The sequence below is a fragment of the Coccidioides posadasii genome, chromosome 3 (assembly GCF_018416015.2).
Source record: "Coccidioides posadasii str. Silveira chromosome 3, complete sequence".
Classification (NCBI taxonomy): domain Eukaryota; kingdom Fungi; phylum Ascomycota; class Eurotiomycetes; order Onygenales; family Onygenaceae; genus Coccidioides; species Coccidioides posadasii.
The window spans coordinates 4,507,679-4,535,374 of NC_089409.1; the positions used below are offsets into that span (position 1 = coordinate 4,507,679).

Below are 27,696 nucleotides of genomic sequence, written 5' to 3' on the forward strand. Positions count from 1 at the left end.
CCACAACGGCATTAATATTAATACTCTGGAGAGAGAATGGTGTTCAGTGCCAGTCCAACTCCCATCCAGGATACGACATTACCGGGCCTGCCAAAAGTTGCAGATCACGGCACTCAGTACACAGGGTGATACAGACAACGGAGCAAGCTTTCCAAGGAACATGACCGGCGGCGTTTCCTCCAGAAATTCCAGAACCCTGGGAGGCGAAAAAGAGGCGCAAAAAGCAACCTCCGCAGCGTCAGAAGGGAAAGCTTACGATCGCCCCGCAGGCCAATCAGAGGTGGGCTGAATAATCGCGCCCTGCTAGTTAGCCCGGCTCCACTCGACTAGGCCACACAAAGAAGGCAAACTCCCACGTGAATATGGGGCGGCCGGAGGGTTCTGGACCCGCGGCCTTGGCATCGAACTCTTTCCGCCCGTTGGGGAGATCTGCCGCCCGCGGACTGGCTGGGAGTGCACGCGTAGGCCCGCCCCGGGTTCCAGGCAATCGGAGTCCGCCGCCTCCTGCTTCGCGTTGGCGCTGCCATGGGCGTCTGGGGTTGGGGGGCGGGAAAAGAGGGTAAAGCGACATGGCCGGTGGGACGGGTAAAAATCCCCGGTCACCCGTGGCCGAGGCAAACTGCACATCCCTACGGCCCAACGCAACATCGTTGCTCATATCATCCTTTTTTTGCCACTAGATCATGATTTCCTTGTGAAACGACTGTTCATCCATACAACATGACATTATTATGATCTAACCATCCATACACGGCGTGACCAACCATCAAAACGCCCATCCTGGTTACCTCCTCAATCCTTCCGCCTCACGGATCCGCTCAACAATACTCTGAAGTCGAGACGTGAACCCCGCCATAGCATCCTCTTCCAAAACAGGATCCTTCAGTTCCTCCTCGACCTTTCGGTAGTAGTGTAGAAACTCCTCCACGATGGCAAGAAGACGGCTGAGGTTATTGCCGCGCATCTTCCTGCGCACTTGGGTCCGCACTTCATCGTCAAGGCATAAAGTGCTGAGGAGGACGGATAGATAGCCAAAAGCAACGTTGGAGTGTGTTTGGACAACGGAGTCAGCCTGGAAAAAAAAAAAAAAAAATTCAGGTCAGAAGAGAAATCCGAAACAACAGGGGGAAAAAAAAAGAAAAAAAAGAAAAGAACAAAAGAAACGAAACGAAACTTCAGATGTGTATATCCTACGGGGGCTTGCATCACGTACTTCTGAGACTGTCTCTAGTCCACCAATGAACAACTCCATGAGACGGTCAACCAGAATCGCAGGACCATGCTTCATCTGCAAAAATAGTCCCCTGGACCTGCTGCTCCATTCGGTCAAGTTGATCAACGTTCCAAGTGCAAGAATCACTGTATCCAACAGCGATTCTTTCTTATCACTAGCCAAATCTTCCGCTACTGTCCTGAAGTTGGACAAAACAAGTCGGGCTAGTGCACCAACCATATCAGGCGTTGCAAAGTCTTCGCAGAGAGCTGGATTGTTGTTTGTAATGTTAAGGATGAGACGAATCTGCAGTATCTGGATTTGCCGACTCGCCGCATCAGATCTATCGATTAGCTGTGCTAGGAGCAAGCCCATTCGCGAGAGACGATTTAGAATTCTCTCCTGCTCGCTGTCCAAAGACGGTAGGCCAACGGTATAAGACTCCAAAATTGAAAATGCCATCTCGAGAACGAAAAGATCGCTATTGGCGCCTTCCCGTGAATGTTGAAGAAGAAGGTCCACTATCTGCGCAAGGACAGGGTTCGAAACTGTCGCCGTTCGATCACCAGCTTCTCGAACTTTGCGCACCGCTAGCTCTAGTGATCGTAACTCTAGGTTCTGTGGTGAAAGCCTCGCGGGAGGTAATTCTGACCATAGTTTGTTTTCGCGAAGCTGCACGCAAAGATCTCGTAGACTAGATTGGCCTGCCTTTGACATGTTAAAGTTGGGAAGCTTGATTAGCTGTAGTATATCCCGTTCTTCGGGAAGAAGAGAGGGAGCGGCGTCCAATATCTGCGTAAAGCAAGTCTGCAGAGCTACTGGAGAAGTAGGCCCAGACGCAAGGAGTAGTGTATAAATGCACACAGTGAGATATGTGCAAATCATATCGGGTTCATTAACGGTGCATTCAGAAAGCCTCTTTTCCAAGGAATTGCTGATAAAGCGACGTGAAAACTCGGTATCTACGAGTTTCGAACACAACTGAAAAAACCCGCTGCGTTTTCTCGAGGTTGAGGCTGTTTTCTCCTCGAGATCTTCAAAGATAGACTCGATGACCGCCTGGTACCTCGCGTTGCCACCTGCTCGTCGAAGCTCGTAAATGCTTCTAACCATCCCGGGGCCGGTATCGTTGTTGTCATCGGGTTCTTGTAAGTTCGGAACTAGTTTCGGAGGCAATAAGCTCGTGCCAATATCGAATAACAACGGGTCGGCTTTTGACGCGGACGTAGGTTTCATATCATTCATCCCCGACATATTGGTGTCCATATCGCCCTCTGTACGAAAGGACCTTTGTCGCGCATAGGTTACTCTCGAAGTATTTTGTTGTAGCTGGTTTGAGATTTCTGGTCGCCGCCGACGAGGGTTAACGGATGGAAAGGTATTGGTTGAAACGGAGTCTTTCGTTGGCGGCGGCCCCCTGGAGGAGGCTCGGGAATTAGTCCTCGAACGATGAGATAGATCTGATCGAACGGTATCCGGGTCACTGGAACTTTCCGTATCCTCCATATCACCGGTATTTAGCGCGTCTATCAACCTCAAGCGGGACGAAGTTCGCGGGGTCCCGGCAATTGACCCTTCCTTTTCACTAGTTAGGGACCGCTTGAGAGGAGTCTTAACATACGATTCAGTAGACAAGTGCTGCGTCATTTCCTTGAGTTTCTGAGATGGACTCCGCGAGAGACTGGGCCTAACAGGCTGGTTTGCAGGCACTGAGGCGGCTGGGTTCGTGGGCCCTGGCCTCGAACCTGGGTCATGACGGAAACGATGACTCCATGAACGAGCAGACAAAGGTTGTTTGCTTGGCGACCCGAGCGAAAGGGGCTTTTTACCTGGCAACGTTCTCTGGTCATGATCAAATTGATTGGTACCGTTTGCTTTGGCTGAGGGAGGTGATTGAATGACAACTCCTACCCGAGGAGATTTCTCTGCGACAGTATGCCTGGCCCTTTTAACCGCACTACTCTGTCGTTCCAATGGCTTGTCTATTTGAACCTGTTGTGGTCGTTCTCGCGATTCTACTAGAGCGGTGCGATCAACCTGTGAGAACTTGCACAGAGCTGTTGGAGTCTCCAACCTCCTGCGCTTGCGCTCGCGTCCAGACCTATTCTGCGTGTCATCGTCTGACGAGGGGATATCGTAGATGCTGCCCTCAATTTTCGGAACTGTCAGTCGAGGCCTTTCCACCTTTTTCGTTGTTTCTGAGTTTCCTCTGTGTAGTGCCTTGCGCGGTGTTTCAATATCCCTCCTAGAAATTCCGACGTCTTTCGGCGTAGGAGACGTATCCTGATCGAAGCGCTCAGGCAGGGTGCGCTGGAACGGACTGCGCACGATGTTTCGTGAGGCCCGTCCGTAGGTCTTCAGCTTTCGCCCAGAGGAAAATTCCATGGAGGCAATATCGGCTTGCATTTCGCTGCGGTTTGACCAAAAGAATCAAACCACAGGGGAAATGAACGGTGTCTGTGGATGCGTCGCGAGAGCAGGTAGATGTGATCCGGACCGAGATGCGAACTTGAGGAACCGACTTCAGGTTACCATTGGGGGATCAGACAAAGTTGACTCCCTATTCGCTTTCGCTAGCACAGGTGTAGTCAGTATAGACGCGTCTGAAGGGAAAAAAAACGTGATGGATGTCCGGATCTCAGCTAACCATGTATGCTTTGAATTGAGATGGATTGCTTGTCGCCGCAACTGGTTATAGAACCCGGGCAATCTGGAGAAGAGGAAAGAATCGCCTTTGGTTAAAGTGGCAGGGTGAAGCAATTTTGTTGCAGAACACACAAGCAGGGCTTCTCAAGGTCAAATGAATCCGTGTTGATGGAAACTGCGTTCAAAAGAAACTGACCTGCACGCGTTCATGAGCGGGAGGACAGACAATGTTAGTGAACCGCTTTCTGACTAACTAGCTTAACCGTTGATCCTGGTTGATACCACCGACTGGGCACAATCAAGTTCTAGATAAGAGCATGGTATTGATATGGATTTCCCTGCCTGCAAAACTCCTTGGGAATGCTTTGGCTCTCCCTCTCAAAGTTGCTGATGAGAGTTCTGCTCGACAGGGCTGGCCTGTGAGATTCCACACTAGGAGAAGCTTCCCGCCGATGGCTTTCCCACACCACTGAATTTCACCAGCATTTATCCGATTAACCACTGCCTCCAGCCATGAAGCGGGCCTGTTGAGATGAAGCGGCAGGCCAGCGCCGAACTCTATTGTCCGCCATCTCTTCTTTCCCTCTGATCCAGTGGCCATTCTCGCTAGCTTCCGAGTGACATCGCCCTGTCGGAAACTGTATCATCACCCGCCAAGTTACCCCACACGCAGAATGTCGCTGTGGATATGTTGCACTGTAGCATCCACTTGTTAAATTGAAGAAGCAAATTCAGAGACTTACTGTCGCTCCATTCTCCTATATCCTAGCCGCTGCTACTTCTTACAGTATCCGAGATCTGTTGATTTCTCTGCTCCTTGCTCCCGTAATTCTACAGCTACAGATTGATTCCGAGAGCAGGGTTGTCCCTTATGGCCTCAGCCCAGCACGTGCCAGCTCCTACATCTGTCCAGGGAGTCGGCCCTCTCTACAAGCCAGACGGGGAGAAACCAACTGCTACAGTTTCTCAAGAGGTTTCTTGTGAGAATGTTCATGTCCTGCCTCAGACCCCGCAGCTGATTGCTCTGTTGACGTAAGTGAAGGCCTGCACTTTCACCAGTCTCCATAGCAGAGCTAGAAGCACTGAAGCTAAATACCTTCGTCTTAAAGTATGATCCGGGATGAGCGTACCGCACGTGCCGACTTCGTGTTCTACTCCAACCGTATCATCCGACTTTTGGTTGAGGAAGGCCTTAATCACTTGCCCGTCGTCGAGCAGCCTGTCACAACACCCGTTGGCCGGACCTATCTTGGCTTGAGGTTCCAGGGGAAGATATGTGGTGTATCTATCATGCGCGCGGGAGAGGCCATGGAGCAGGGCTTGCGTGACTGTTGCAGATCTGTGCGCATCGGCAAGATATTGATCCAGCGGGACGAACAGACATGGCAACCGAAACTCTTCTATGAGAAACTACCTCAAGACATTGCCGACCGCTGGGTTCTTCTTCTAGATCCCATGTTTGCTACTGGTGAGCATGTGCCAAATCGTGTTTTTCGCCTCAATGATGCTGACCGTACAATAGGTGGCTCGGCCACCATGGCTGTGGAGGTGCTGAAAGAAAAAGGGGTTCCCGAAAGCCGGATTCTCTTTATAAATCTTATTGCCAGTCCATCTGCGGTAGAATCCTTTGCTCGGAAATTTCCCCAGCTGCGTGTTGTGACTGCATTCATTGATCAGGGATTGGACGAGAAGAGGTTCGTAACATTTCATAATATTTGTATATCCTCTATCAACGAAAATTGCTAATTTCGTTTTAGATATATCATACCAGGATTGGGAGATTTCGGCGACCGGTACTACACGTTATAAATCAGATATAATACATACGAGGCGATCAAATCTTGAAGGAAACGGGAGAAACTATCATGATTTCACGAATTTCTAATGTCACATTTTGTCCTTCGTTGTTACGAGCGTCCACGAGGACCGGGCTATGTTATAAGCACCCGGGGCTGCTCTCATATTTCGGGTTTACCGACTTGTCACTAGCTTCGTTATCATCACCATGTATCGGCCAAGCCGGGGCACGGAACAGTACATTGTGTCTCTAGCACCTGGTCCGGTTCATACCAAGAAAAGCAGCCAGTGAGAAGAATCAAAGTCATCAGGTTAGGAAGGCGTTAATTTCCAGAGAGTGAAGCAGGACGTTGATACATGATGCATTGAACCCCGATGTTGCTTGTTTACCCACTTCCTAGTATATGATAATCCTAAACGCCACTTTATGCTGAGAAAAACCCTAAATCCGTTAAACTAGAATCTCTAATATTCATCTTCGTCATCGGCTCCGACCGGTAGTGCTTCTCGCTCCGCGACGTTGCTTCCGGAGCCACCCGCCGGAGCTGCCCGTTCTGCATCTTTCTCCTTTGCGACAGCATCGCAAGCATCTATCCAATCCGAGTATACATCCACGGCCGCGGAGAGATCTGATCAACGCGCCGGGCGTAAAAATTAGTGCCGCGTCTAACTAGCTCAGGGTGATTTTGGGGTGGGGATAAGATTTGGGTTTGTGTGAGAAGTGGTGACTTACAATTGATTCCCGTCTGAAATCGCTGACCACATACTTTACATGTCAAGTTTCCCAAGCCCAACTTCTTATCAAGCTTGACGATGACGCAGTTCTCGTGGTTGCAGAAAAGGCAGGAGAAAGTGGTGGGAAGCGGTTCTCTCTATACAAACGGGTTAGCCATCATTGGAGAGAAGACGCGCTGGCCGGCGCGATAGCAAGGCCTTGATGAGACTTTCTGAATAGGCGGATACGGAGATTTCAAAGGATTTGGCTGAGTTGCCCGACACGGGAGCGGAGGTCGTAGGGAATGGGGCTGAAGAGAATGGGAGTACAACGAACCTTCTTGGGAGCCGCTGGTTTGCGGCTGGACTTCTTACGTTTGCCCTACGATTGACTGTTGTCAGCTGATGTTTTATTGTGGAAAATGCGAAGTCGTGGTACCATTCTCTTGTTCTCGAGCTGGCTCTGGAGACGGGGCAAGCTTATGTGTCTTTCTCTCGAGAAGGAATCATGTACTAATTAGAAAGGGGGCAAGAGGAGTGGTCTTGATTTAAACAAATGCCAATTCTGCTGAGTTCTATTATACGTTATTGTCCGAGATAATGTAGAAACAAGTCGGAGAACAGGGCAGTTTGGAGCCAGTTTCAGCATCAAATTGCGCTCAAGGAGAGTTCGCGATGCTTGATTACATAATTCTATGGCTCGTGGTCGAGCGTGACCTCATGGGGCTTGGCGCGTTAAGCTCCACCCGTGAAGCTCTGGCCTTCCCCGCATCCTTGGCCAGCCTTGCAGTGTGTATGCTCACGCGCAAGCTGGATGGCTCAGTCCCAGGGGGCTGCTCTTCACCCTGGAAACCTTCCCCCTCTCAACACTTCCAATCACTATGCTCTGCGAGTTCCGAGTTCCCTGTATTTCTGCGCTTGATACGTCGCTCGATTATTATCATTCCAACTATCCTTGTGGCATTGTGCTATTGGCCTAACCTGTAGCTTAAGACTTTGCGCAGAAGCTCAAATACACCAGCCAGTCCTTCTCTTCATCCAGCATTTCTGCTGCCCCTCACAATTGTTAAAACATACCTGTAAGCCTGGTTGATTAATTTAGCAGCTCTGAAAATGGACAAAGGAGATCAAAATGCAACGCTTCGCGAGATATTGGCTACTCTCAAGAGCATCCAACATGACCACTTGAAGCTCTCATCCGCTGTTGATGCGATAGGCGCGCGCGTAGACCGACTTGCAGTTGGTGATGAACCAAAGACACCTGTGACACAGCCCAAAGATACCACTCTGCAGCTACCAACCTCTATCCCTGCTACCCCGACGCAACCCTCGAAGCCCTCCGTTTCAAGCGACGATGTGAGCGCAAAGGACTCTAAGCGGCAAACTACAACCTCTCGCATTATTCTGACAACTTACCCTGGGCAATCCGGTATAGACCCTGTACCGATGGACTGGGGCAACAAGGACCCACTACGGAGAGGCCCAGTGGTCGTAAGCCGACACCAAAACACTGTCCGCAGACGAAATGGTTCGAGTCGTGAAACCCGGTTTCCATGGTCATATTTTGCTAACACATCTCCAAGCAATTGGTGCGCACGGAGGCTCCTACGCCATATACCATGCTCTCGCTGTCGCAAGCAAGCATTTAAACCTCGAACATAGACCCGACTTCACGAACACCGAACCGGCCGCAAACATTGGGCCGCACCCGCAGTGGGCCGACAAAAAAAAGATTGTATCTATGGATCCGTTGGGCCATTTAGCACCTTGGATTTTCAAAGATTTTATCACAAATGAGAATATTGACATTCGTCCAACGATCGCGATCACAAAGGCACATATGAAACTACCAGAGCTGGAACAGAGCGTGCGGTCAGGGCGCCTGGTGCCAGATGGAAAGATTTGCTTAAACGAAATAGGAGAATTAGCCGTCACAAAGATTGCCGTGGAGCCAGTCTGGTATTTACCAGGCATTGCAGAAAGATTTGAGATAGGTGAGCCTGCTTTTATACTGAACTTCCTTTCAAGGGTCGCCAATTCCACGACCAATGTTTGTGAACTGACGTTGGACGCATAGACGAGGGAACTCTTCGCCGTGCCCTTTTTGAAGTCACCGGAGGATCCTACCCAGAGCTTATCACCAGAGGAGATATAAAACTCTTCCTTCCACCTATTGGCGGTTTGACTGTATACTGTTTCGGCGATCCCGCTAAGATGTCCGACCCAAATGTGCGCCTTGCATTACGTGTTCATGATGAATGCAATGGGAGCGACGTATTCGGTTCAGATATTTGCACATGCCGTCCTTACTTGATTTTCGGAGTGGAGGAAGCAGTCAGAGAAGCGCAAAATGGAGGGAGCGGTGTAGTGATCTATTTCCGCAAAGAAGGCCGCGCACTTGGTGAAGTCACCAAGTATCTCGTATACAACGCGCGGAAACGTGGTTCTGATCGTAAGAAGCCCTGTCTCGCCTTAATGGAACTTTCTAACTTTGGCGTTAGTTGCTAGCGAGTATTTCAAAAGAACAGAAAATATTGCTGGGGTAAAGGTAGGGTGTCTAGAGACTATTCCATAACTCAGTGGCCAATTGCTTATGCCTCAAAGGATATGCGATTCCAAGCCCTCATGCCAGACGTAAGGATTTCCCACCATTCTGTTCGCGGAACATCAATATCTAACGAGGAGTATTAGGTATTGCACTGGCTCGGCATAACCAAGATCGACAGAATGCTTAGCATGTCCAAGTAAGGGGTTCCTCCAAAAGAAATTGATTTCATCGCACTGACAGGTATCCCAGCATGAAACATGATGCTATTGTCGAACAGGGGATACCGATCCACGAGCGAGTTCCAATTCCAGATGAGCTGATACCGGAAGACAGTCGCGTTGAAATCGATGCGAAGATCCACTCTGGCTATTGTATGTCGTGTGTTCCCATATCCTCGAAGATATGTTTTAGAGTACTGACTTGTTCAAGTCACCACTGGCCATGTCATGAGCATGGATGAACTTGCGAGTGTCCAAGGACGTGCTTGGGACGATGTTGATGTAAGTGCTTCTTTCTCATCGTTATGCATCGCTAACATTTTCCCAGCACTGAGGCGGGTATTCAATTTATACACAAATTACCCGAGGATGCATATTCCCACTTATCCGCCGAGTAGAGACAACATAATAAGTATAACGTTTTTAGTGGACATATCCCGATAAATTGACAGCCGGTCAAGGTCCTTCGGGAGGGTAACCTGCTTCGGAGGTATCGTTGAGCGGGGGGCCGTCCGAATTGACATGGCTTTGGATAAAGCTCCAAGTGAAAGACCGGATAAATTGTTCTTCTGTACTCCTTAGATAGAACTCAAACTCAGGATACATGCTCTCAATATTTACAATCTGTCTTTGTGGACACCGGAATCCAGAGAACGTTTCTTGGCTCGCCGCCCGATTACATAATCCGCACTAGACTGCCTTGGTTTTAGCGGCACACAACTCGCTTAGCGGGAAATTTGTGTGGGATTTTGATTTTGAGACCGAACCCTCGCTAAACTGCGATTCAACACCTCGACTGCTCCATCTACGCCAAACGGATGCGATAATTTGTCTGTCTTTCCCAGCTGTAAGATAGACCTGGATCGCAAATATGGCTGTTGGAAAGTACGCAATCTCGACTCCCCTTTACGCGCCATCGTCCCACCTCACATGGATTATCACATACTGATCCTCTGATAGGAACAAGCGTCTGTCGAAGGGCAAGAAGGGTCTTAAGAAGAGAGTCCAGGACCCTTTCTCCAGAAAAGATGAATACCTGGTCAAGGTAAATTTGAATTCCGAATATATTGGTTGAAGCATGGACAATTGCTGACTTGTATAGGCTCCCTCCACCTTCGCGGTCCGAGAGTATGGCAGAACCTCCTTTTGATATTCCGGCTTCATCAAAGCGGCTGACAAAATGTGCACAGTGTTGGAAAGACGATTGTGAACCGAACCACCGGTCTCAAGAACGCCAACGACTCCCTCAAGGGCCGTATCTTCGAGGTCTCCCTCGCTGATTTGCAGAACGACCAGGCCCACTCATTCCGCAAGATCAAGCTACGCGTGGATGAAGTTCAAGGAAAGAACTGCTTGACCAACTTCCACGGCATGGACTTCACATCAGACAAGCTCCGATCTCTCGTCCGCAAGTGGCAGTCCTTGATCGAGGCCAACGTCACCGTCAAGACCACCGATGACTACCTCGTCCGCCTCTTCGCTATCGCCTTCACCAAGAGACGATCGTTCCAGGTCAAGAAGACCACCTATGCCCGCTCCTCCCAGATCCGTGCCATCCGCAAGAAGATGGTCGAGATCATCCAGCGTGAGGCTTCTAGCCGCACCCTCACCCAGCTTACGAAGCTCGTCCCTGAAGTTATTGGCCGTGAAATCGAGAAGGCCACCCGTGGCATCTACCCTCTTCAGAATGTTAGTTGAGAATAGCATGTCTTCTGGGACATAAGCTGACCAGGATATCTTTGCGCGTTCAGGTTCATATCCGCAAGGTCAAGTTGTTGAAACAACCCAAGTTCGATCTTGGTGGTCTTTTGGCTCTCCACGGTGAGGCCAGCACCGATGATAAGGGCCAGAAGGTTCGTCCTTCCCTGCATTCCTTTGCCGGAAGCAATATTGCGTCATAAGTGCTAACTACGATATAGGTTGAGAGGGAGTTCACGGAGCAGGTTCTGGAGAGCGTCTAATTTTAACGATGGGTCTGATGAGATAAGGTCTTCCTCTGTACGGTCTGGGTATTCTCGATGGCCTCGATTTTAACTACGGAATTATATTCGAAATGAAAAGGCGTCGTTGTCCTCTTTGATTATCTTATCATAAGCATCCCTCCACGCTTTTCTCAGAAAGAATACCGGCACGAACCATGTATTTTTCTCAACGGAAATAGGCCAGTTGCGAAAGTCAGGTAGTGTTATGATAAATTCCGTGACGATCAAATTATTTCATTTCTATTTGAATACGTATGATGCGCAACTTAAAACTGAATGCCTTTTGTTTCCTTCAGCTCGTTTCCGCTTATGAGCATGGTCATCATTCATGATGCTTTTCAACAATTTAGGTTGCTCTCAACTTGACATCTATTGGAAAAGCCACTGTCGTTCAAATGTAAAACTGCTAAGGCATATTCTATATAAGTCTATAATTAGTACAAGGGTACCAAATCATGAATCCAAGGATCTATCACTTCTAGCTCTACGCGGAGTACGAAGAAGGTATAATCAATCGTGCGCTCGAATCGAAACTCAGGGTAACCTTTGGAAGAATTCGACAACGGCTTCTCATTATTAGCTACTTTCTCATTCAGCGAGCGGGACGGGGTCGATTACATTCTTGAAACTCATGAGGTTTTTCGGAAATTACCCAATGCCCAGCATCAATATCCTGAAGCCTGAATGCCGGGAATAAAAGTTTGATCACATTCAGTGATGGATCCTTGACATAGTGACTCTTCGTTCCTCGAATGAAAAGCGCCGGACCTTCAAATTTAGCCGGATTTTCCTCCGGAGTGAATGGGAAATCCGCCATGTTATCGAGCTTGTCGCCTAGAATATGAATAGGTATACGGAACTTGAGGGTGTTAGTCTCCTTGCATCGGATGAGGTTGGTAAGGAGGAAACTGCGAATTGCTATCGACTGTAGAACGGGAGTTGTCAGCAAGCGTTAAAAAAAAATAGGCGGGTTGACGGCATGGGGTGCGCATACGTCCTCGTAAAGCTGTAAAATAGCATCCGCGTCCTTCTGCTTCGTGACCTTCGCAGCTTCGATCTCTTTCATTGCCCGGATATATTTGCCAAAATCTTTACTCAAAGGCGCACGCACTGGCGCGTTGTCAACCGAAATCACTCCGCCAACAAGGCTTGGATGGCGCAAGGCGATTGTCATGGCAGTTTTTGCACCCCTTCTCCGTATTAGCAGTGAGTTTGACATCATGGTACGTTAGGTTCGGAAGCCTAGCACTTGCATTGAGTGTCCAATCAATACTGGCTTTTCCAGGTCATTTTCGTGAATGAACTCCTCGACGTCGTTCGCCATAACTGAGTAGTTATGCTCTGGGTGATGGGGGGAATCGCCATGGTTTCGGAGATCCTAGCAGACCAGCCGTAAGTTATATATTTCCAGCAAAAAAAAAGGAGGATATGGATATCCAGCACAGAGTATCCAATCTACGGGCGCCCGAATTTTTGTCTCACAATTGCGTAAATATCTGTATTCAACTTATCGGCAAGTGCCCTACAGAGATCGTGCCGCAGTCAGCGCTCATTCTCCATTGCCGCCGATACGCGAAAACAAAGGAATAACTCCAGTCCTTGCTTACTTACTCACGCTCCGATTATTCTGCTTCGAGCCGAATAGGCCGTGCATAAAAACAATCGGGTTTTTCTTGGGCGCCGAAGTCGCATTCTGAGAGTCTCGCGCACGGTGGAGGTTATACGCCAATTGGAGCTGAGAATTTCCTCGCGACGAGGAAAACGCACGACATAGGCGAAGAGAGACCGAGCGACAGGGCCTGAGGATTAAGGGCCTCATCATGAAGAATGAAGCAGGTTGCATGAGTGTCGTTGGACTTTTGGAGGATCTTGGCGGGAATGGTTCTTGTGGCTTCTTAAAACGCCGCGACAAGGAATGACGCATCTCGGGTCCAGGATTTTGCGCTTAAGCTTTTCTGGGGCCAGGGACAGGAACACATTCCGGAAGCAGGTTGATTCCCTGTAGCGTACGGAGCATTAACTTACGAGTCCTGAATGGCACGAACATGTAGGACCTTGAAATAAATAAAGGATGTATTATTATATATAAGCCTTTTATTTCTTGTGTAGGGCTACGGATATATGGCATATTGGAGAATCTTAATGTCCGCATCGTCGCGATTAATTTAGACATATTAACAGGCAGAGATACAAAATCGCTGATTATGATGGACGGTCGACGAGAGTCCTGTTTTTCCAGAAAGGAGGAAAACACGAAGAAACGTATTAAGATTAAATGCTCAAAAAGATATAGGCAAAATGCGCAGAAGTTAAATATATAAAAATGCTGGGCACAAGACCATTACCACCGCATTATCAAGAATAAACTGGTGTAACTCTCCGTCCGCTTATGCAAAAACAACACCAGCAAACGTGGAGAAAAAGAGCGTGAAAAGCACTCCGATTGCAGGCTTCGAAAGGGTTTGTGGGGGGAGGTTGGCAAGTGCAGCACTACTGGACGTAGAGGCAGGCGAGCCATCGGTGTTGGTCGGCTCGTCATCGTCATCATCATGATCATCATCATCATCTCTGCCAGTGGGAGTGGGAGTCGTGGTAGCAGTAGCGTTCATTTCTTTGTTGCAAAAGACTTTGCCATCCGCGATGCCATCGCCAATGAGGCATTTAACCAAATCACCGACTGTACCGCCAGAAGCAAGGCAGTACATTCCACAGCCCTCGTTGTAGGTTACAACGGGAGCGTCACAGCACTTCTCCATGGAGTCTTTATGTTCCGTACCGGGGACGGCACAAGCAGCGTCCTTGGTAGGAATGTCGTAGGTCGTGGCACCGCATGCTGTAGGAACTGCTGAAGTGACAGCTGAGGTGCCGGTCGGAGCAACATCGGTTCTGGTCTGGATGCTGGCCATGATGGAGGAGTGTGGGAAGCCCGAGTGCTGGAGATTATATCAAGAGATCGACGGGAACAAGAACGAACGAATGAAAATTCGGAGGTATTCCGGGGTGCGATGGGGTAGGAATGAATGGTGATGGAGAATTAAAAAAAAAAAAAAAGAAAAGAAAAGAAAAGAAAAGAAAAAGGGAAGGAAAGAATGAAAGAAAAAAGGAGAAGAGAAAAAGAAAAATAATAATAAGTCGAGAGGCTGCGGACACTGAAAAGGCGGTTTCACGTTCGGGCATGACGGCCCTGCTCGTATTCGACGTGCAGCCGCCAGTGAAATCGCAGCTCCGTGTGGGTTTTCGCCGCCCTTCGTCCACAACACAACAAACCGGACTGATCTTTGATTCTTTGGTGGCTCCACCCGAGCGGCTGTGTCCAGGTTCAGCCGCAGCTGCTGGGGCCGCTCATGGCAAGCCAACCCTGTGAATGGCAAAAGGATCTCTCATCTTTGAAACGACTGTCGAATTCTATGTATATGTAATATTGTCTCCAACCACCGAATCCTTTACATACACTTCTGAAAAGCCCAACACAATAGCGGGAGCACAATGTGCACTTCTTTGTTCTTTGTTTTCTTTCTTTCTTTCTTTCTTTCTTTTTAGTTTACTTGGTGTTGGATTGTGCGGTTGGCCTCTTTGTCTTGAGTCTGCATTGCGGAACTCAGCTCTGATCTCGGAAGCCATTTCCCTGGATGATAATACCCCAATGTGCAGAGCGCGAAGAGTATCGGACAGGCCTCGAGCACATATAGGCACCACTCGTGCCAGAACGGGTATCCGTCGATGCCCAAGGCAAACTCAATGAGTCTGTAAACGCAACGAACCTAGATATACATGTGCCATTAGTGCTTCGCGACGAAGAATTGACCTTCTTTGCTGTTACACATACCCAAATGAAAAAACCGGCCACATATAGTCCGAGCAAGACCTTTTTGAGGTTATCATCCACTTGATGACGCAATGCATGGACACGTCGATGGAATCGGACCACAATGGCGAGGAACATGGAAAATGTCGCCAACTGCAGCGCCAGCCCACCGATCAAGACGTTTGTTCCGGCTCCCTTCTCCGAGCCTTCCCAATCACCGGCTGATGCAATCGCACTGCCAGAAACCTGAGTTAGGAAGCTGATGATGTCCGATGCAACGAAGATGCGTGGCAACCAGCGTGGAGCGATGCCGAAAACCTGCTGTTGCCCTTTGGCTTCAGGAATACCGGCACGGATCAGACGTCCCATCAGCATGTACAAACTGGCGCAGATGAAAACGGGGGCAATCACAACGAGTGACGACGATACCGCGTAAAGGGGAATGCTGCCAGGTTGCTTAACGCTGGCGCAACGGTCGGCGTATGCAGCTACTTCCATCGCTGCGCCGATGCAGAGTGGCACGAAATAACCAGCATGTCCATATTTGCCGGTTCTTGGGCCGATAATAGTCGTGTAAAACAGGAATGCAGCCGGAAATACATATAGGATCGTGAAAAGGATCGAAGCCGGCAGTGAGGGATCATAAAAGTAGATGCTACCCGAGGAGGCCATTGTATGGATATGTACCTGGGTCTGCTTCGTCTCGTTGCAGACTTGTATGAGTCGATATGCAGCGCCCACGAATGGTACAAGTTCGACAAAGAACAACTTTGGAATATCAACAGAACTCTTAAGAAGGTGCTCCGCTTGAAGGTCAGATTGTGATACCTGGGACCCAGGAAGGGGTATATATACTCCATATATACCTTCATCTTTAGGGGTATAGGGCCATCGAATTGAATATAGACGACAACAGGCATGGCCTGATACCATTCTTTGTCACCACCGCTCGCATGGAATACGTCAGCGCGCCCCTTGCGGCAGGCAACGGGATACGAGTCTTGAACTTCATGTTAGGTCCCGTGGACCTCCGCCATTCAAGCAAATATCCAAACCATGACAGGTGTGATCCAGATTCAAAGTGGCTGATAATATCGCGGCTGTCGAACAGGCGCTACGAAAGCGCTAATGGAAGAATCAAAAAGGGAGACCTAGCGTGTTCCAGGCATGGGTTTCTCGTATAATTGACGTAGCCTGCCTGCATGTTGTGCCGATTTTCTTCACGGGCATGGTCCCTTTGTTTCAACCACAGCCGTCGTCTCTGAGTGGGCATGACGAATTGTATACGAGAGGCCCTCCCCTGGCCAGTGACGCAGCGTGGCTGTCGCGCCAAGATGCGGGAGCGAAGCGCCGTTTTTACGTGATTGGTGCGGAATTCGAGCTGGCTGACCAGTTAACTCTGTAATTCCCATCCACCACATCACGAAAAGTTACCGCTTTGGGGCATCTTGACTGCAAGCGTTTGATTTATCGATGAGGGTTGCCATCTAGCATACAAACAACTCCGTATACCAGCGTGTGGATTTAGCCTTGCAAGTCCATGTTCAATTATGCTCCTTTTGGGGCTGTGGTGACAATTTTACAGCTTATTGATCCGTTTCTCAGCCTGTCTTCTAAGAAAATCTCCCATCATTCGGACTGGCTCGGGCTCAGGAGTCGTTGCTCCAGCCTCAGCCCTAAAAGGCGATTCAAACACCCTTCCAAAGTGGTCAATGCCAGCCTCGATTGCTGCATCAATGCCCAGTTGCTCCCATTTTCTCATTAACAACTTCTGGTTCTTCACAGACTCAGGGCCATTGTGCTCGAGACTCCCCACCCATTTCGTTATAGCCTGATCTATCGTGTCGGGCTCCACAACCTTCTCGACAAGGCCCCATTGCAGTGCCTCGTTGGCACTGATTGTGTCTCCAAGGAGTAGAAGTTGTCGTGTTCGGCCCCATCCAATCAGACCAGGAAGCAATGCAGCCTCTACGACGCTCGGGACCCCCATTCGCACCTCAGGCATTCCCAACACCGCTGTCGAACTGGCGATTCGAATATCACAAGATGCAACAATTTCTAACCCTGCCCCTAGGGCTATTCCGTTGACGCGCGCGATCACTGGTACGGGACAGTCGCGGATGCTTTGACAAGCTTCATGGACTCGCGTGATGAAAGCGCGTGCTTCAGCGGGGCTCGAAAGTGCTGACATTTCCGCGATATCGGCACCGCCAACGAAAGCTTTGGAACCTTCTCCTGTGAGAACAATAGCGAGGAGATTGGCGTTTGTGTCTGTTATGTGCAGGAGTGTGGTCGGAAGGGCCACAAGGAGGTGACTGTTGAGGGCATTGAGTTTATCTGGCCGTGAAATTGTAACTGTTGCAACAGTGCCAAATGAAGGCAGGTGAGTGATATGTGTCTTGATGGTGCCTTTGGCTCCTCCGCTGAGCTTGTTGCCAGTCATTTTGTGCAATGGACGTTTCTTATTCACGAAGTATTGTCTTGGGGTCGTCAATGATAGCCTACATGATTAACTTATATTAATTGATGACAGTTTCCATACTGAATGTACCAGAGACTCTGATGACCCACCCCCAAAAAAAAAAAAAAAAAAAAAAAAAAAAAAAAAAAAAAAAAGGGAAAAAAAGAAAAGGAAAAGGCAAGGGTAGCCGCAACCTTACTTACCGCGTTTCCGTGTGCACAAAATGTCGGCTCTGTGGGCAGATGAAGCACTGGGTGATACTTCGGTTATAGGAGGCTCTAGTTTGGTGTCTGGAGGCGCAGCTGGATTGAAATGTCAGCTCGATCATAGTTGCATTAAGATAACAAGAAAAATAGCCTGGGTAGGAAAACGACCCGGCAAATATTCAACATACCTTCGGAATATGGGTATGAAAGCTCGCATGGCCAAGGGGCAAGAGCCGGCTTATCTACAAGGCTAAAAGGCGGGAGCCAAAAGCTTTACTCCGGATAATCCACCACTGGCACAGCTGGCTATGACAAAAAGCCAAGTTGAATAGACAGTTCTCACAAGCAGCAGGATTGAAAGCAGCCGTTGATCAGACTCGATGATGTTTTCTCGATCATTCACTCTTCGCTATTGCCGATTGCCGAAGTCCACTAATAGCGCGGCCCGGAGCGCATAATTCCACGTTGCTTGCCAAGATGGTCGAGGGGCCAAGCTATGGAGTAGTGCCCAAGCTCTTCAGCCCCAACTCAAGTCCAGTCATATGGACTCTTCGTTCAATGGCTGCTGTACAAGAAGGCTTGGTTACGCAGCAAACGGAATGTATCGTGAAGTCGCTGAATCTTGCGTCCGACGTCCATCCAAACGCTCCTGCGCCGAGCTTCGTGGATATGAGCTGTAGTTACAGCAACCTTTTGCCAGGAATTATCTCCAAAGATAATATGGCGCCCTGCTAGACATTCTCAATCCTCGGCAGCTAACTAGAAAGCTAGATAGGGATGACTTATACCCAAAAAATCTACGGGGAATCGATGTCGGCGGGCTGACAAATTCCCCAAATATAGACTCGATTGGCTGCCTCTCTCTGCCTTGAGCCTCTAATAGAGGAACCTTACGGGGCCGAAATGGTTCTGCCCCCCCCCCCCGGGGAATCGGCGCTAGGTGTAGGCGCCGCCTCAATCTCTGCATAGCTATGACTATGGAGCTCTTACCCTTTGATCTCCCTGAACACTTCGTATCTCTCTCTCTACTCTTCAACCGCTGGGACACAGACGGTGCCTTTCTTTGAGCGAAACCGTTCTTTTGAGAATTCACTTCGCGCGCTATATCCACCACCGGATTCCGGAGGACGGGAAGCCCGTTTTCAAGTTGATTTGCTTTCCGATGCGGAAACGGCGGACCTCTTTGCGCGCGGGTTCTTCATATAAAACGCTTTTCAAAGAATTATTTTCTCCTACCCGAGCTCCGGCTGCCGAAGCAGATGCCGATGGGCAGAAGCTTCCTCACGCCGCGAGAGTTTGTTCCTTCCGGTGACCGTTCCTGCTGATACAGTTCAATGCCCCTTCTCGGGATTGCCTTGCACCTGCCAGGCTACTCGCTTTATTCGAGCTTCCTGAGTATCTTGTCGCCGTCCATAAGTAGGGAATCCCCGCCCCCAATCTTCCCTTTATCTTCCTCTCTTCATCAACTCTTACTTGACAAAGTTCGCAATCATCTTTTTACTCCAACGTCATTGATTGTGTATACTTCTGGCGTTATAGGGTGATCCGGGTCTTTAAATTCAAGTCCTTCAATATGCGGTTCCTCCCAATTATTTTCTCTATTCTTGCTCCGCTGGCTGCGGCCATTGAAATTACTAACCCTGTGTCAAACACCCCTGTTGCGGCCGGTCAAGACGTGAAAGTGACATGGAACTTCGTCGATACGGATCCGCATACCTTGAGCTTATATCTCGTCAACTTTGTCGAGTATCCACCAACCTATGTTCCACTTGCAATCGATGTTAAAACACACAAGGCCCACCACGAAGTTCATGTCCCCTGCGACACCATGCCTGCCCACGGATACCAAATTAATGCCATCAACGGAACGAACGTTTATGTGATTTACGCCCAAAGTGAACACTTCAAGGTTTCCGAGCACCGTGAAAAGGGCGACTGCGGCCACGATGACCGACAAGACGACGATAAACGAGAGGATGGTAAACCAGATGATGATAAACGCGACGGTGATAAACATGGTGATGGAAACCCAGATGGTAGAAAAGATGATGATAAACGTGATGATGAGAATCGGGGCGACGGCAGAAAAGATGATGGTAAACGAAGCGACGGCCGACAAGGCGATGGTGGACGAGCTGGATTTAGGCGACGCCTCTAACCAGCATGGTTTATGTGACAGTAGGTTCTCTACGCCTTCGTTCAAAGTCGTTCCATTTTTATCTGTTCCATCTGTCTTGTCTTTTCGCCTTCGTGCAATGCATCCCTTATCATAGGGGGTTGGCCTCAGGAGTTGAGACAGCTAACTGGCATCGAGGATACTCCCGCCACAGGGAGTCGAGGCTAGATTGACTGATTTAAGCATTCCATTGTTGTTCCCCCCTGCAGTGGTTTAGCGACAGAAGATGGCATATGTGGTCGGCCTACTGGGTTTTATCGACGCAGTATTGTATCCAGGATGCAACAAATTAAGGCTCTGAAGCATCTACAATGGAGGTAGTTATTATTACACGGCACAGTGGTTATTCTAAATTACAATTGCCATTCCATCTTGCTTAGTATGATGTGCTGTGTAGATGCCGGTAAAAACGAAACATCAGAAGATCATGATGTATGTATAGTACATACATACAAGGCGTATCATTGTCATGAACTTACAGTGAAGGACCGACATGCAAGGCTGTCGTGGTTTCCCATGTTTAAAATTGTCTATAAGCATTTAATGCAACCGAGGCATCGAAATACCGTTTTCCTCTTTCTGCCTTGAAGATGGATAGTTCAATCTGCAGAAACGGCCTTCTCCCTTTCTGCTTTAACCTTCTCATCGAAGGACTTTTTAACGGCATGGATTTCATCGATAAGTGGGTGGTTCTCGACTGCCTGTTTTGCTGCCGCATTGCCTGCAGCGGCTTTATTAAGTCCACTCCCGGAGCCTAGGTGTTGATCTTGCCATCCCCATCCTGTAAGATACACGCCTATGAAAAAGGTTTGCATCCCACCTTTTCGGTTAATAGGAGGACTCTCATTGATGTATCGCAATTTGATACCCTTTCCCATTACCTTTTTGGCTAAGGTCTCCTTGTAATGTGCAGCTTGGTTTTCCGGCTGAACATGATTGAGTGTTGGAATCCAAAGATACGCCAGCCACTCTTCAACCAAATTGAACCCATTGACTGGATCGGACAGAATCACGGCTGCGACATACGCTTCAAAGATATCCCCCTTAACTTTCATCCAGCGCTTTGCTTGGCTGCGGATATCAGAGGCGATTTTTACGCGTCTATCAAAGCCATATCGTTCAGAAAACTGGGCGAGCGTTTCATTTTTGACGAGGAGTTCGCGGATTTGGGACATGCGACCTGCTGGTAGGGTTTGGAAGCGATCCCAAATCAGCCTTGTGGCGATGACTTCGAGGTATGCGTCTCCAAGGATTTCAAGTCGGTCATAACTAGAGTGAACTGCGGATGGCGCCTGTGCATGGACCTCACCCTGGTGTGTGAACACAGCGGTTTCGAGTGTCTTATCCTTGATCGGAGGCGCTTCGAAGGAAGACGGAGCATTAGGTTGTTCTTTGGGTTCGGAAGGTTGCTCTGATGATAATTTCGACCGGGCAAAGGCCCTCGCTAGCTCTGCTGCTGCGCTGATGATTTCTATGCTCGCGCCATTCCCGATGTACTCTCTGATAGATTCCGGGTCCGAAGCAATGTCGTGCGTGATTCGTTCAAGTTGCTCTAGGTGAGATTTGATCGTCTCTTTCTTCAATTTTTCACCATCCGATTTCGATATTGATTTCCCTTTGCTAACTGTGCTTTCCACGCCCGTAGACGCTATGCGCGGCGCCGAATTTTCACTTTCAGACCCATGAGAACGATGTCGGTGCTTCTAGAGCGAGAGGACGGTTGTACTTAGCCTAGATACCACTAGAAGTGCGTTTATCACATACCTTCCTTTTCTTCTCTTTCGTTGGCTTCAATGCGTCCTTCCCTTCTACATCCTCAGACTTTCGCTTCATCTTAATATTAATTCTGAAAAGGGGTTTTATGTCCGTTTGGCGGGTCCGGAACCGGAGCTCGATCTCGAGAATCGCTCGACGCAGTAGATTTAAGGTTCAGATTGCAATTGCAGCAGACTCACGTGACTTTAGATCTTGGCCTTCAGTCAGTTTGAGAGTCTGAATTGCAGCGCCGTTGCGATGGGTTGATGACCGCAAAGACCAGCTCGCAGATATGGCATCCGTCGCTCGATCGCGGATTTTATCCTTAGCAAAGGTTAGCTTCAATGTTCGGTTTTCAAAGTCGTCCGAACTGACTGATCTCCCAGGCTCAATGCCGCATCTTCGACCTCAACTATAACCCCGAAGGCGCCCGGCTTGGGAACAAAATCCTGCGGCAACGACTACGGGGGCCGGCTCTGGCAGCATATTATCCCCGAAAGACAGCCTCGATCCGAGACCTACAGGATGCGTTCCGTTCATTAGACTTGGAGACTTGGGACGACTACCAGGAGGATCGGGAAGAGGCTATTCAGATGTATGTGCTTCATGATTTGCCTGTGAGAGCTACAGAGAGAGGATATATTTTGCTGATTGTGGAGTACAGTACAAAGATGCGTGGAAAGGGAGCTCCGAAGAAGAAGCGTTCTGCTGAAGGTGAGATACTCTTGGTGCCATTTTTACCCGCATCAGTTGGCCTTTTCTGCCTTGCTGACCTTCAATTTTCTTCGTAATCAGAATCCAGGACCGCGAAGAAGAAGAAGAAGTAAACGTTGTCGCACATCTCTTTCCTTATATAGATGTCAAAATTTGCGGGATCAGGGCGATAGTGGAGTGCTTCTTGCATATAGATTTATCTCATTTGGCTGGCTGCTTTGGGGAACGGAATTGTATTACTACTATTTATGCGATTGTAAAATACATACAAGCAAACAAACTCAAGTTATCAATGATATCCTTTTGGTCATATCTCGAATCTTTCTGTTGCTTTCGTTCATCCCTGAGGGCCGACCGCTAGGTACGCTGATCACGTGACAAAATTATTCGTCCATTGAACTCCCAGAGATTCGCGCCACAGCTACTCGGCCTCGCCATCCACGGGAGGATATCCATATCCCTGATCTCACACCGCGATATATACGGCGTTTCATAGCTTAAATTTTTGTGATTTTCCGAACTGCAGATTGATTAGAGTATCTTTTGTGGTTACGTGCTGCGAGGATCTAGAGGTTGATACCAGTATGGCGGCTGCTGCTGCAAAACCTACCAAGAATCAGCTGAGGCGGGCCAGAAAGAAGGCTAAGAAGGCTGAGGTATGCGCGCGCTCCTTTTGCATTTCAAGGCGATCCAAGCTAATGAAGCTGTGATGGGTCAGGCCCAATCACAGACCAATGGGGATGTCTCAGCTACTGTCACTCCGTCAGAACAGGAGGTAACAGAGTCCGAAACCAAAAAGACGGGTGCAGAACCAGACACCAAACAGAATGTACCCCAACCCGAGAAACGAGCGGATGCCGATGGAGATGTAGACTATTCCTCGACGGAATTTGCACCCCAACTCGACCAGGAGGATCCGTTATTTGAGATGTATAAAGATGTGATGGGAAGGTTCAATCAGGATGAAGTCGAAGAAGCTTCATCGAAGCAGCTAGACAAGCCGGAAGTATACTTTGAAGACGATGACATTCCTGATGAAGATGAAGAAAACTCGACACCGAAGATCTCGAAGAAGAAACGAAAGGAGCTCAATAAGTTGTCGGTAGCGGAGTTAAAGGCACTGGTTCAGAGACCGGAGACTGTGGAGTGGACAGATGCTTCGGCTACAGATCCAAGACTCCTCGTTCATATCAAGGAATATCGAAATGTGGTTCCTGTTCCAAGTCATTGGTCCTTGAAGCGGGAGTACCTGTCGTCGAAAAGAGGTATAGAGAAACCACCTTTCCAACTTCCCAAGTTCATTCAGGAAACCGGTATTGCGGAAATGCGCGATGCAGTTTTGGAGAAGCAGGATCAACAGACTCTCAAACAGAAACAGCGCGAACGTGTGCAACCTAAAATGGGAAAGCTTGATATTGACTACCAGAAGTTATACGAAGCATTCTTCAGATTCCAGACGAAGCCGGAGCTGACTCGATACGGAGAGGTTTACTACGAGGGAAAGGAGTATGAAACTAATCTGCGGCATCTACGACCAGGTGAGCTCAGTGATGAACTGAAAGAAGCTCTAAATATTCCTCCTGGCGCACCCCCACCATGGCTCATAAATCAACAGCGTTATGGTCCTCCTCCTTCGTACCCTGCTCTTAAGATTCCCGGACTTAACGCTCCACCTCCACCGGGTGCGATGTGGGGATATCATCCAGGCGGTTATGGAAAACCCCCCGTCGATGAACATAACCGTCCATTGTATGGCGGTGATATTTTTGGCGTTTTGCAGACCCAGCAGAATGTGCAGCAAGGAGAGCCAGTTGAGAAAGACTTATGGGGTGAGTTGCAAGCCCCAGAAGAAGAGTCGGAAGAGGAAGAAGAGGAGGAGGAGGAAGAAGAGGAAGAAGAGGAAGAAGTTGGTGCAAGCTTGCAGACTCCAAGCGGATTGGAAACGCCCAGCGGCATGGTATCGGCTGTACCGTCTGAATTCGGTACTGCTGAAAGCATTGCTGGAGAGTTCGATGTTCGAAAGCATCATCGCGGAACGGAGACGGAAGAGACAACCCACCCCAGGTCGGCTTATCAAGTTATCCCTGAAAGACAAGCTCAGGTCCAGGGCTTCTTCGGTGGTGATCGAGTTTACGACCTTAAGGCGGCGGAGTCCAACATTCCCCTACTTGGTGCCGAAGAGCAGAACCGGAAGCGAAAGAAACCAGGCGACGTGGACGTGTCTCTGGACCCAGACGCTTTGCAGACACATGATGGCATCAGCAAGGATAATTTGAAGAGCCTCTACGAGTCCCAAAGGCAGCAGGAGAATAATCCCAACTGGTCATTCCAGGAGGATCTAAGCGATATGATAGCCAGTGAGAGCCGCAAGAGATTAAAGAAAGATGAAGAAAGACGTTCTAGGCGGTAGAAGGGGCAAATACAAGAGCGGTGCTAGTGTGTACTTTTACTGGAGTCAAGGAGGACATTTTTGCGTTTCTGGGAAAAGAGGCGGCGTTCGATTTCTATTAGTAGCGCGAGCCTGTAAGAATGAAAAAGACCATCATCAGCCTCCACCGGCCATCCAGCCAGCCTCCCTACATATGCGATACTGGCCCTCGCAGCGGCCCCTTGCAGTCCTCTTCCTCTGCTTTCTTCAGCCGTCTGAGGGTTGCGATCCTCGACGCCCAACACGTGACCATAAGAGTTTTTCGACGTAGGCGTTTCCCGGTCGGGTCTAGCGCGGCGGTCCCCTGGCTTGCAGCTCCGGAAAACCAAAAATCGCCTGAGAACGCCGCGTCCTAGCATCAAATGAAACCCGGCTACGACAGCACTGCAAATTGTTTTGACACGTTGCCCCGCGCCTGGAGAGGATGCTAGCTGGCTGAGTCGAGTGTCCTTTTGTCGTATTTGCAGGCCTGTGCCCGTTTCTTTGTTTTTTTACGTTCAGCAAAGCCGGAATCTGCTTTCTTCCCTGAACCAAGGGCGATTGCTTACCTGCCACGGTCCCTCCCTCACCCTTGACACAGCGCGACGACGGCGACCATCCTCGATATGGATCGCGATCGCTATGACAGAAGGTCAGTAAAGTCGCGTCAGATCCATCTTTTGATCCTTATGGTTGCGATTTCGTGGCGCTAACTTGCCTGCCTCGTGGTAGGTATGACGAGGGCCGACGGGGAGGAGAGAGCTATCGTCCTGCCGACCGCCTACCTCGACGTTCTCCACGCCCTGACATTCGCTTTGGCCGCTCTCCCGTACGAAACCGGTCGCCACCCCCCATAAGACCTACTGCAGACACATGGGCTCCCTCCGATAGAGCACGACCGCGAAGCAGGTCTCCTGGTGCTTTCAGGCGCCGCTCCCGGTCTCCTCCATACAGAGGAGGTGATAGAGCACCGGGTTATGGCGGCCGACCGCGATCTCCACCACCGCCAAGAAGATTCTCTCCTCGACGGGAGAATGGTAGAAGTCCGCCCAGATCGTATAGACGATCTCGGTCTCCGCCTGCTTACGCCTCCCGAAGGTCCTCTTTCTCTCGCGGTGGTAGCCCTGGTGGTCAGAAACGTGCGCGCGAAGCGTCACCCACAGGTTATGCGCCCCGATCCCCAAAGAGAGAACGCATCGCTTCCCCTCCTAGAAGTCGGTATGACCGACCGCGTTCACCACCAATCCGGTCTGAGGAGTCTAGAGTCTACGATCACATGCGCCCACGAAGTCCCGATCGACGAGACGGTTGGAGGGAATCCTATGGTGGAAGAAGCTGGCGGCGCCGTTCGCCCTCGCCCCTGGCTCGTTCGGGTCCAAATTCTGGGCCGGGTTCCTCCTCTACGTCACGTCGCTCGTCCCCGCCGCCCCGCACTGACAGAGATCGAGGATATGGCAGCTCCATATCACAAGCCCCTGCATATTCCAGCAGAGCCCATCCTTCCTCCACTTTGCCTCCTAGGTCACCACCACCATTTTCTAGCAAGCCCCTTTCTCGCCCTGGCGGTCCCGTGGAGACCAGGCCTAGTCGACCCCATTCACCGCCCAGGGGACCGAGAAGCGGTTTATCTAATACACCCTCTAACAGTCGAGCCTTGGAGCCCTCCCCAGGCGCTAGCGTAGAACGTGAAAGGGACGTTGGTTGGACCCCTAGGCCTGCGTCGCGTGAACCGTCCTCTCAGACACCCATAAACGATAATCAGATGGCCAAGACAATCCCTCCTCGAGCTCCAAGCAGCAATAGCGCGCAAGCTATTTCCCCTCCTCCTGGGCCTTCTGGCCCAAAGGGTGCTGAATTGTCCGTTCGTGGTGGTCATGCAGCCCTACTCTCGGCTCCAACTCGCCCGAAAGGCGCTGCAGGTCCACATTATAGCCGGGAAACCGTTCCGCGTGATTCACCCCGAGGAGGAAGCCTTCGTCGTCCAAACCACGGTCCTCCATATCACGGACCGCCGCCAGGAAGTCGCGGGGCTCGCTCTCCAAGTTCTGTGGGTTATGATTCACATCGACCGCCATTCCGGCATGGCAACAGCACATCTACAACGTATCCTCGAACGCAACGCTTCACAAATCACCTTTCAGGGCTACCCAGTGTCATTCCAGGTGGGAAGCTCTTTCCTTCTGGTCTCGATCCGGCGTATGAGAAGCGCATTGCACAACTCGAGGCGGACAAGGAGCGACTTTTAGAACAAATTGCAGAAAAACAAAAATCCAAACGTACGTCTTTGAGAGAGTGGGATAAGTTGAGTCGCGAAAGTGCTACAGGAGCATTGAGAAGCGAACTCGCAGAGGGTCATCTGCAACGGATGGCAGAGGGCGATGATATTGGTGGCGGCGCAGCATTCTAAGTAATTTTCCATCTCGGGATCCTATATGTGATTCAAACTACAAAGGAGTATGGTTCGATCGAATTTATAGCGTCTAATGTGAAATTGTCATGGGTTCTTGTATGGGTCTCTCACATTTACGTGAGCGTTCTGGGTTTTCTGTTTTCTCGCAATATTTCTTTTAATGCCAGCAATCAAATGTATGATACCGATGATGGGGATATTCTGATTCAATATGAGAAATCGGGGCCTTTGAGGAGATGATGAAATGCAATGATTCGCTGATAATATATGGGTGTATAACCTTTACACAGGCAGGCATCGTAAACCCTCCAATAACAGAATACTAGGCCGAACACATTTGATTGCGTCTGTCCGGGACAAGGTGTCAAATTCATCTCTCATATCGAAACCATGATATCCTCTTGATCCCTTGTCCCAGTTTTGCTGGCTCCCTTGCGAGCTTCTGCCGTCGTCGCGCATTCCGATGGCAGAGCATATACGCAGCGCAGAGTAAAGCCAACCCGATGAAGGCGGGTAGAATAAGGAAAATCGTAGTGCTGGTCCTGTTGGGATTACCAGAGGGCGATTGTGGATTTGGCGTGCTCAGGATCATAACTCGAGGAAGTTGGAAGTGGAGGAAGGTGTGCTGGATGTTGCCCAAACGG

At 49.6% G+C, this 27,696-nt stretch overlaps 14 protein-coding genes across 14 annotated transcripts; 7 read left to right on the top strand and 7 right to left on the bottom strand.

Moving 5' to 3' along the window:
• Positions 1 to 682: 682 nt before the first annotated feature.
• On the bottom strand, positions 683 to 3,619 carry D8B26_006398 (uncharacterized protein; the record flags this gene model as incomplete). The annotated part of the gene is made up of 2 exons (XM_003069624.2): positions 683 to 1,072; positions 1,214 to 3,619. 2 exons carry the CDS (start codon positions 3,617 to 3,619, stop codon positions 785 to 787), a joined length of 2,694 nt encoding a protein of 897 aa, XP_003069670.2. The 3' UTR covers positions 683 to 784.
• A 541-nt stretch (positions 3,620 to 4,160) lies between these two features.
• On the top strand, positions 4,161 to 5,937 carry FUR1 (Uracil phosphoribosyltransferase, synthesizes UMP from uracil). The gene is made up of 4 exons (XM_003069623.2): positions 4,161 to 4,891; positions 4,969 to 5,327; positions 5,382 to 5,553; positions 5,617 to 5,937. The coding sequence occupies exons 1-4, from the start codon at positions 4,731 to 4,733 to the stop codon at positions 5,666 to 5,668; spliced, it is 744 nt and encodes a 247-aa protein (XP_003069669.1). The 5' UTR covers positions 4,161 to 4,730; the 3' UTR covers positions 5,669 to 5,937.
• Positions 5,938 to 6,121: 184 nt separating this feature from the next.
• On the bottom strand, positions 6,122 to 6,812 carry D8B26_006401 (uncharacterized protein; the record flags this gene model as incomplete). The annotated part of the gene is made up of 4 exons (XM_066125172.1): positions 6,122 to 6,285; positions 6,390 to 6,528; positions 6,708 to 6,752; positions 6,810 to 6,812. The coding sequence occupies 4 exons, from the start codon at positions 6,810 to 6,812 to the stop codon at positions 6,122 to 6,124; spliced, it is 351 nt and encodes a 116-aa protein (XP_065981253.1).
• Positions 6,813 to 7,483: 671 nt separating this feature from the next.
• On the top strand, positions 7,484 to 9,738 carry URG1 (Uracil-regulated protein 1; the record flags this gene model as incomplete). The annotated part of the gene is made up of 9 exons (XM_066125173.1): positions 7,484 to 7,898; positions 7,954 to 8,364; positions 8,448 to 8,822; positions 8,872 to 8,918; positions 8,975 to 9,004; positions 9,062 to 9,114; positions 9,168 to 9,289; positions 9,348 to 9,418; positions 9,465 to 9,738. 9 exons carry the CDS (start codon positions 7,484 to 7,486, stop codon positions 9,468 to 9,470), a joined length of 1,530 nt encoding a protein of 509 aa, XP_065981254.1. The 3' UTR covers positions 9,471 to 9,738.
• Positions 9,739 to 9,877: 139 nt separating this feature from the next.
• On the top strand, positions 9,878 to 11,427 carry RPS1 (40S ribosomal protein eS1). The gene is made up of 6 exons (XM_003069621.2): positions 9,878 to 10,021; positions 10,097 to 10,181; positions 10,239 to 10,264; positions 10,327 to 10,825; positions 10,888 to 10,989; positions 11,056 to 11,427. Exons 1-6 carry the CDS (start codon positions 10,008 to 10,010, stop codon positions 11,095 to 11,097), a joined length of 768 nt encoding a protein of 255 aa, XP_003069667.1. The 5' UTR covers positions 9,878 to 10,007; the 3' UTR covers positions 11,098 to 11,427.
• Positions 11,428 to 11,703: 276 nt separating this feature from the next.
• On the bottom strand, positions 11,704 to 13,042 carry D8B26_006404 (uncharacterized protein; the record flags this gene model as incomplete). Its single annotated transcript, XM_003069620.2, has 5 exons — positions 11,704 to 12,043; positions 12,113 to 12,308; positions 12,372 to 12,496; positions 12,601 to 12,640; positions 12,726 to 13,042. 5 exons carry the CDS (start codon positions 13,040 to 13,042, stop codon positions 11,711 to 11,713), a joined length of 1,011 nt encoding a protein of 336 aa, XP_003069666.2. The 3' UTR covers positions 11,704 to 11,710.
• A 463-nt stretch (positions 13,043 to 13,505) lies between these two features.
• On the bottom strand, positions 13,506 to 14,024 carry D8B26_006405 (uncharacterized protein; the record flags this gene model as incomplete). Its single annotated transcript, XM_003069619.2, has 1 exon — positions 13,506 to 14,024. One exon carries the CDS (start codon positions 14,022 to 14,024, stop codon positions 13,506 to 13,508), a length of 519 nt encoding a protein of 172 aa, XP_003069665.2.
• A 630-nt stretch (positions 14,025 to 14,654) lies between these two features.
• Positions 14,655 to 15,595, bottom strand: D8B26_006406 (uncharacterized protein; the record flags this gene model as incomplete). Its single annotated transcript, XM_066125174.1, has 2 exons — positions 14,655 to 14,879; positions 14,945 to 15,595. 2 exons carry the CDS (start codon positions 15,593 to 15,595, stop codon positions 14,655 to 14,657), a joined length of 876 nt encoding a protein of 291 aa, XP_065981255.1.
• A 907-nt stretch (positions 15,596 to 16,502) lies between these two features.
• Positions 16,503 to 17,807, bottom strand: D8B26_006407 (uncharacterized protein; the record flags this gene model as incomplete). The annotated part of the gene is made up of 3 exons (XM_003069617.2): positions 16,503 to 17,424; positions 17,588 to 17,686; positions 17,779 to 17,807. The coding sequence occupies 3 exons, from the start codon at positions 17,805 to 17,807 to the stop codon at positions 16,503 to 16,505; spliced, it is 1,050 nt and encodes a 349-aa protein (XP_003069663.2).
• A 1,356-nt stretch (positions 17,808 to 19,163) lies between these two features.
• Positions 19,164 to 19,769, top strand: D8B26_006408 (uncharacterized protein; the record flags this gene model as incomplete). The annotated part of the gene is made up of 1 exon (XM_003069616.2): positions 19,164 to 19,769. One exon carries the CDS (start codon positions 19,164 to 19,166, stop codon positions 19,746 to 19,748), a length of 585 nt encoding a protein of 194 aa, XP_003069662.1. The 3' UTR covers positions 19,749 to 19,769.
• A 454-nt stretch (positions 19,770 to 20,223) lies between these two features.
• On the bottom strand, positions 20,224 to 21,600 carry D8B26_006409 (uncharacterized protein). The gene is made up of 2 exons (XM_003069615.2): positions 21,531 to 21,600; positions 20,224 to 21,469 (listed from the first exon to the last, which is right to left on the bottom strand). Exons 1-2 carry the CDS (start codon positions 21,597 to 21,599, stop codon positions 20,366 to 20,368), a joined length of 1,173 nt encoding a protein of 390 aa, XP_003069661.2. The 5' UTR covers position 21,600; the 3' UTR covers positions 20,224 to 20,365.
• A 173-nt stretch (positions 21,601 to 21,773) lies between these two features.
• On the top strand, positions 21,774 to 22,527 carry RSM27 (mitochondrial 37S ribosomal protein mS33). The gene is made up of 4 exons (XM_003069614.2): positions 21,774 to 21,855; positions 21,908 to 22,116; positions 22,186 to 22,235; positions 22,317 to 22,527. Exons 1-4 carry the CDS (start codon positions 21,814 to 21,816, stop codon positions 22,346 to 22,348), a joined length of 333 nt encoding a protein of 110 aa, XP_003069660.1. The 5' UTR covers positions 21,774 to 21,813; the 3' UTR covers positions 22,349 to 22,527.
• Positions 22,528 to 22,732: 205 nt separating this feature from the next.
• On the top strand, positions 22,733 to 24,794 carry D8B26_006411 (uncharacterized protein). The gene is made up of 2 exons (XM_003069613.2): positions 22,733 to 22,891; positions 22,954 to 24,794. Exons 1-2 carry the CDS (start codon positions 22,820 to 22,822, stop codon positions 24,643 to 24,645), a joined length of 1,764 nt encoding a protein of 587 aa, XP_003069659.1. The 5' UTR covers positions 22,733 to 22,819; the 3' UTR covers positions 24,646 to 24,794.
• A 187-nt stretch (positions 24,795 to 24,981) lies between these two features.
• On the top strand, positions 24,982 to 27,362 carry D8B26_006412 (uncharacterized protein). Its single transcript, XM_003069612.2, has 2 exons — positions 24,982 to 25,294; positions 25,375 to 27,362. Exons 1-2 carry the CDS (start codon positions 25,269 to 25,271, stop codon positions 27,047 to 27,049), a joined length of 1,701 nt encoding a protein of 566 aa, XP_003069658.2. The 5' UTR covers positions 24,982 to 25,268; the 3' UTR covers positions 27,050 to 27,362.
• Positions 27,363 to 27,696: the final 334 nt, after the last annotated feature.

Excerpts from the sequence above, each read along its gene's own strand:
- FUR1 (XM_003069623.2), top strand. The coding sequence starts at position 4,731 with ATGGCCTCAGCCCAGCACGTGCCAGCTCCTACATCTGTCCAGGGAGTC. Across the intron at positions 4,892-4,968 it reads CAGCTGATTGCTCTGTTGAC|TATGATCCGGGATGAGCGTA; the intron begins GTAAGTGAAGGC and ends TTCGTCTTAAAG. Across the intron at positions 5,328-5,381 it reads AGATCCCATGTTTGCTACTG|GTGGCTCGGCCACCATGGCT; the intron begins GTGAGCATGTGC and ends ACCGTACAATAG.
- RPS1 (XM_003069621.2), top strand. Across the intron at positions 10,265-10,326 it reads TCCACCTTCGCGGTCCGAGA|TGTTGGAAAGACGATTGTGA; the intron begins GTATGGCAGAAC and ends AAATGTGCACAG. Across the intron at positions 10,826-10,887 it reads GCATCTACCCTCTTCAGAAT|GTTCATATCCGCAAGGTCAA; the intron begins GTTAGTTGAGAA and ends TTGCGCGTTCAG.
- D8B26_006409 (XM_003069615.2), bottom strand. The coding sequence starts at position 21,599 with ATGAAGCGAAAGTCTGAGGATGTAGAAGGGAAGGACGCATTGAAGCCA. Across the intron at positions 21,470-21,530 it reads CGAAAGAGAAGAAAAGGAAG|AAGCACCGACATCGTTCTCA; the intron begins GTATGTGATAAA and ends CTCTCGCTCTAG.
- RSM27 (XM_003069614.2), top strand. The coding sequence starts at position 21,814 with ATGGCATCCGTCGCTCGATCGCGGATTTTATCCTTAGCAAAG. Across the intron at positions 21,856-21,907 it reads GGATTTTATCCTTAGCAAAG|GCTCAATGCCGCATCTTCGA; the intron begins GTTAGCTTCAAT and ends CTGATCTCCCAG. Across the intron at positions 22,236-22,316 it reads GAAGAAGCGTTCTGCTGAAG|AATCCAGGACCGCGAAGAAG; the intron begins GTGAGATACTCT and ends CTTCGTAATCAG.
- D8B26_006411 (XM_003069613.2), top strand. The coding sequence starts at position 22,820 with ATGGCGGCTGCTGCTGCAAAACCTACCAAGAATCAGCTGAGGCGGGCC. Across the intron at positions 22,892-22,953 it reads AGAAGGCTAAGAAGGCTGAG|GCCCAATCACAGACCAATGG; the intron begins GTATGCGCGCGC and ends GTGATGGGTCAG.
- D8B26_006412 (XM_003069612.2), top strand. The coding sequence starts at position 25,269 with ATGGATCGCGATCGCTATGACAGAAG. Across the intron at positions 25,295-25,374 it reads CGCGATCGCTATGACAGAAG|GTATGACGAGGGCCGACGGG; the intron begins GTCAGTAAAGTC and ends GCCTCGTGGTAG.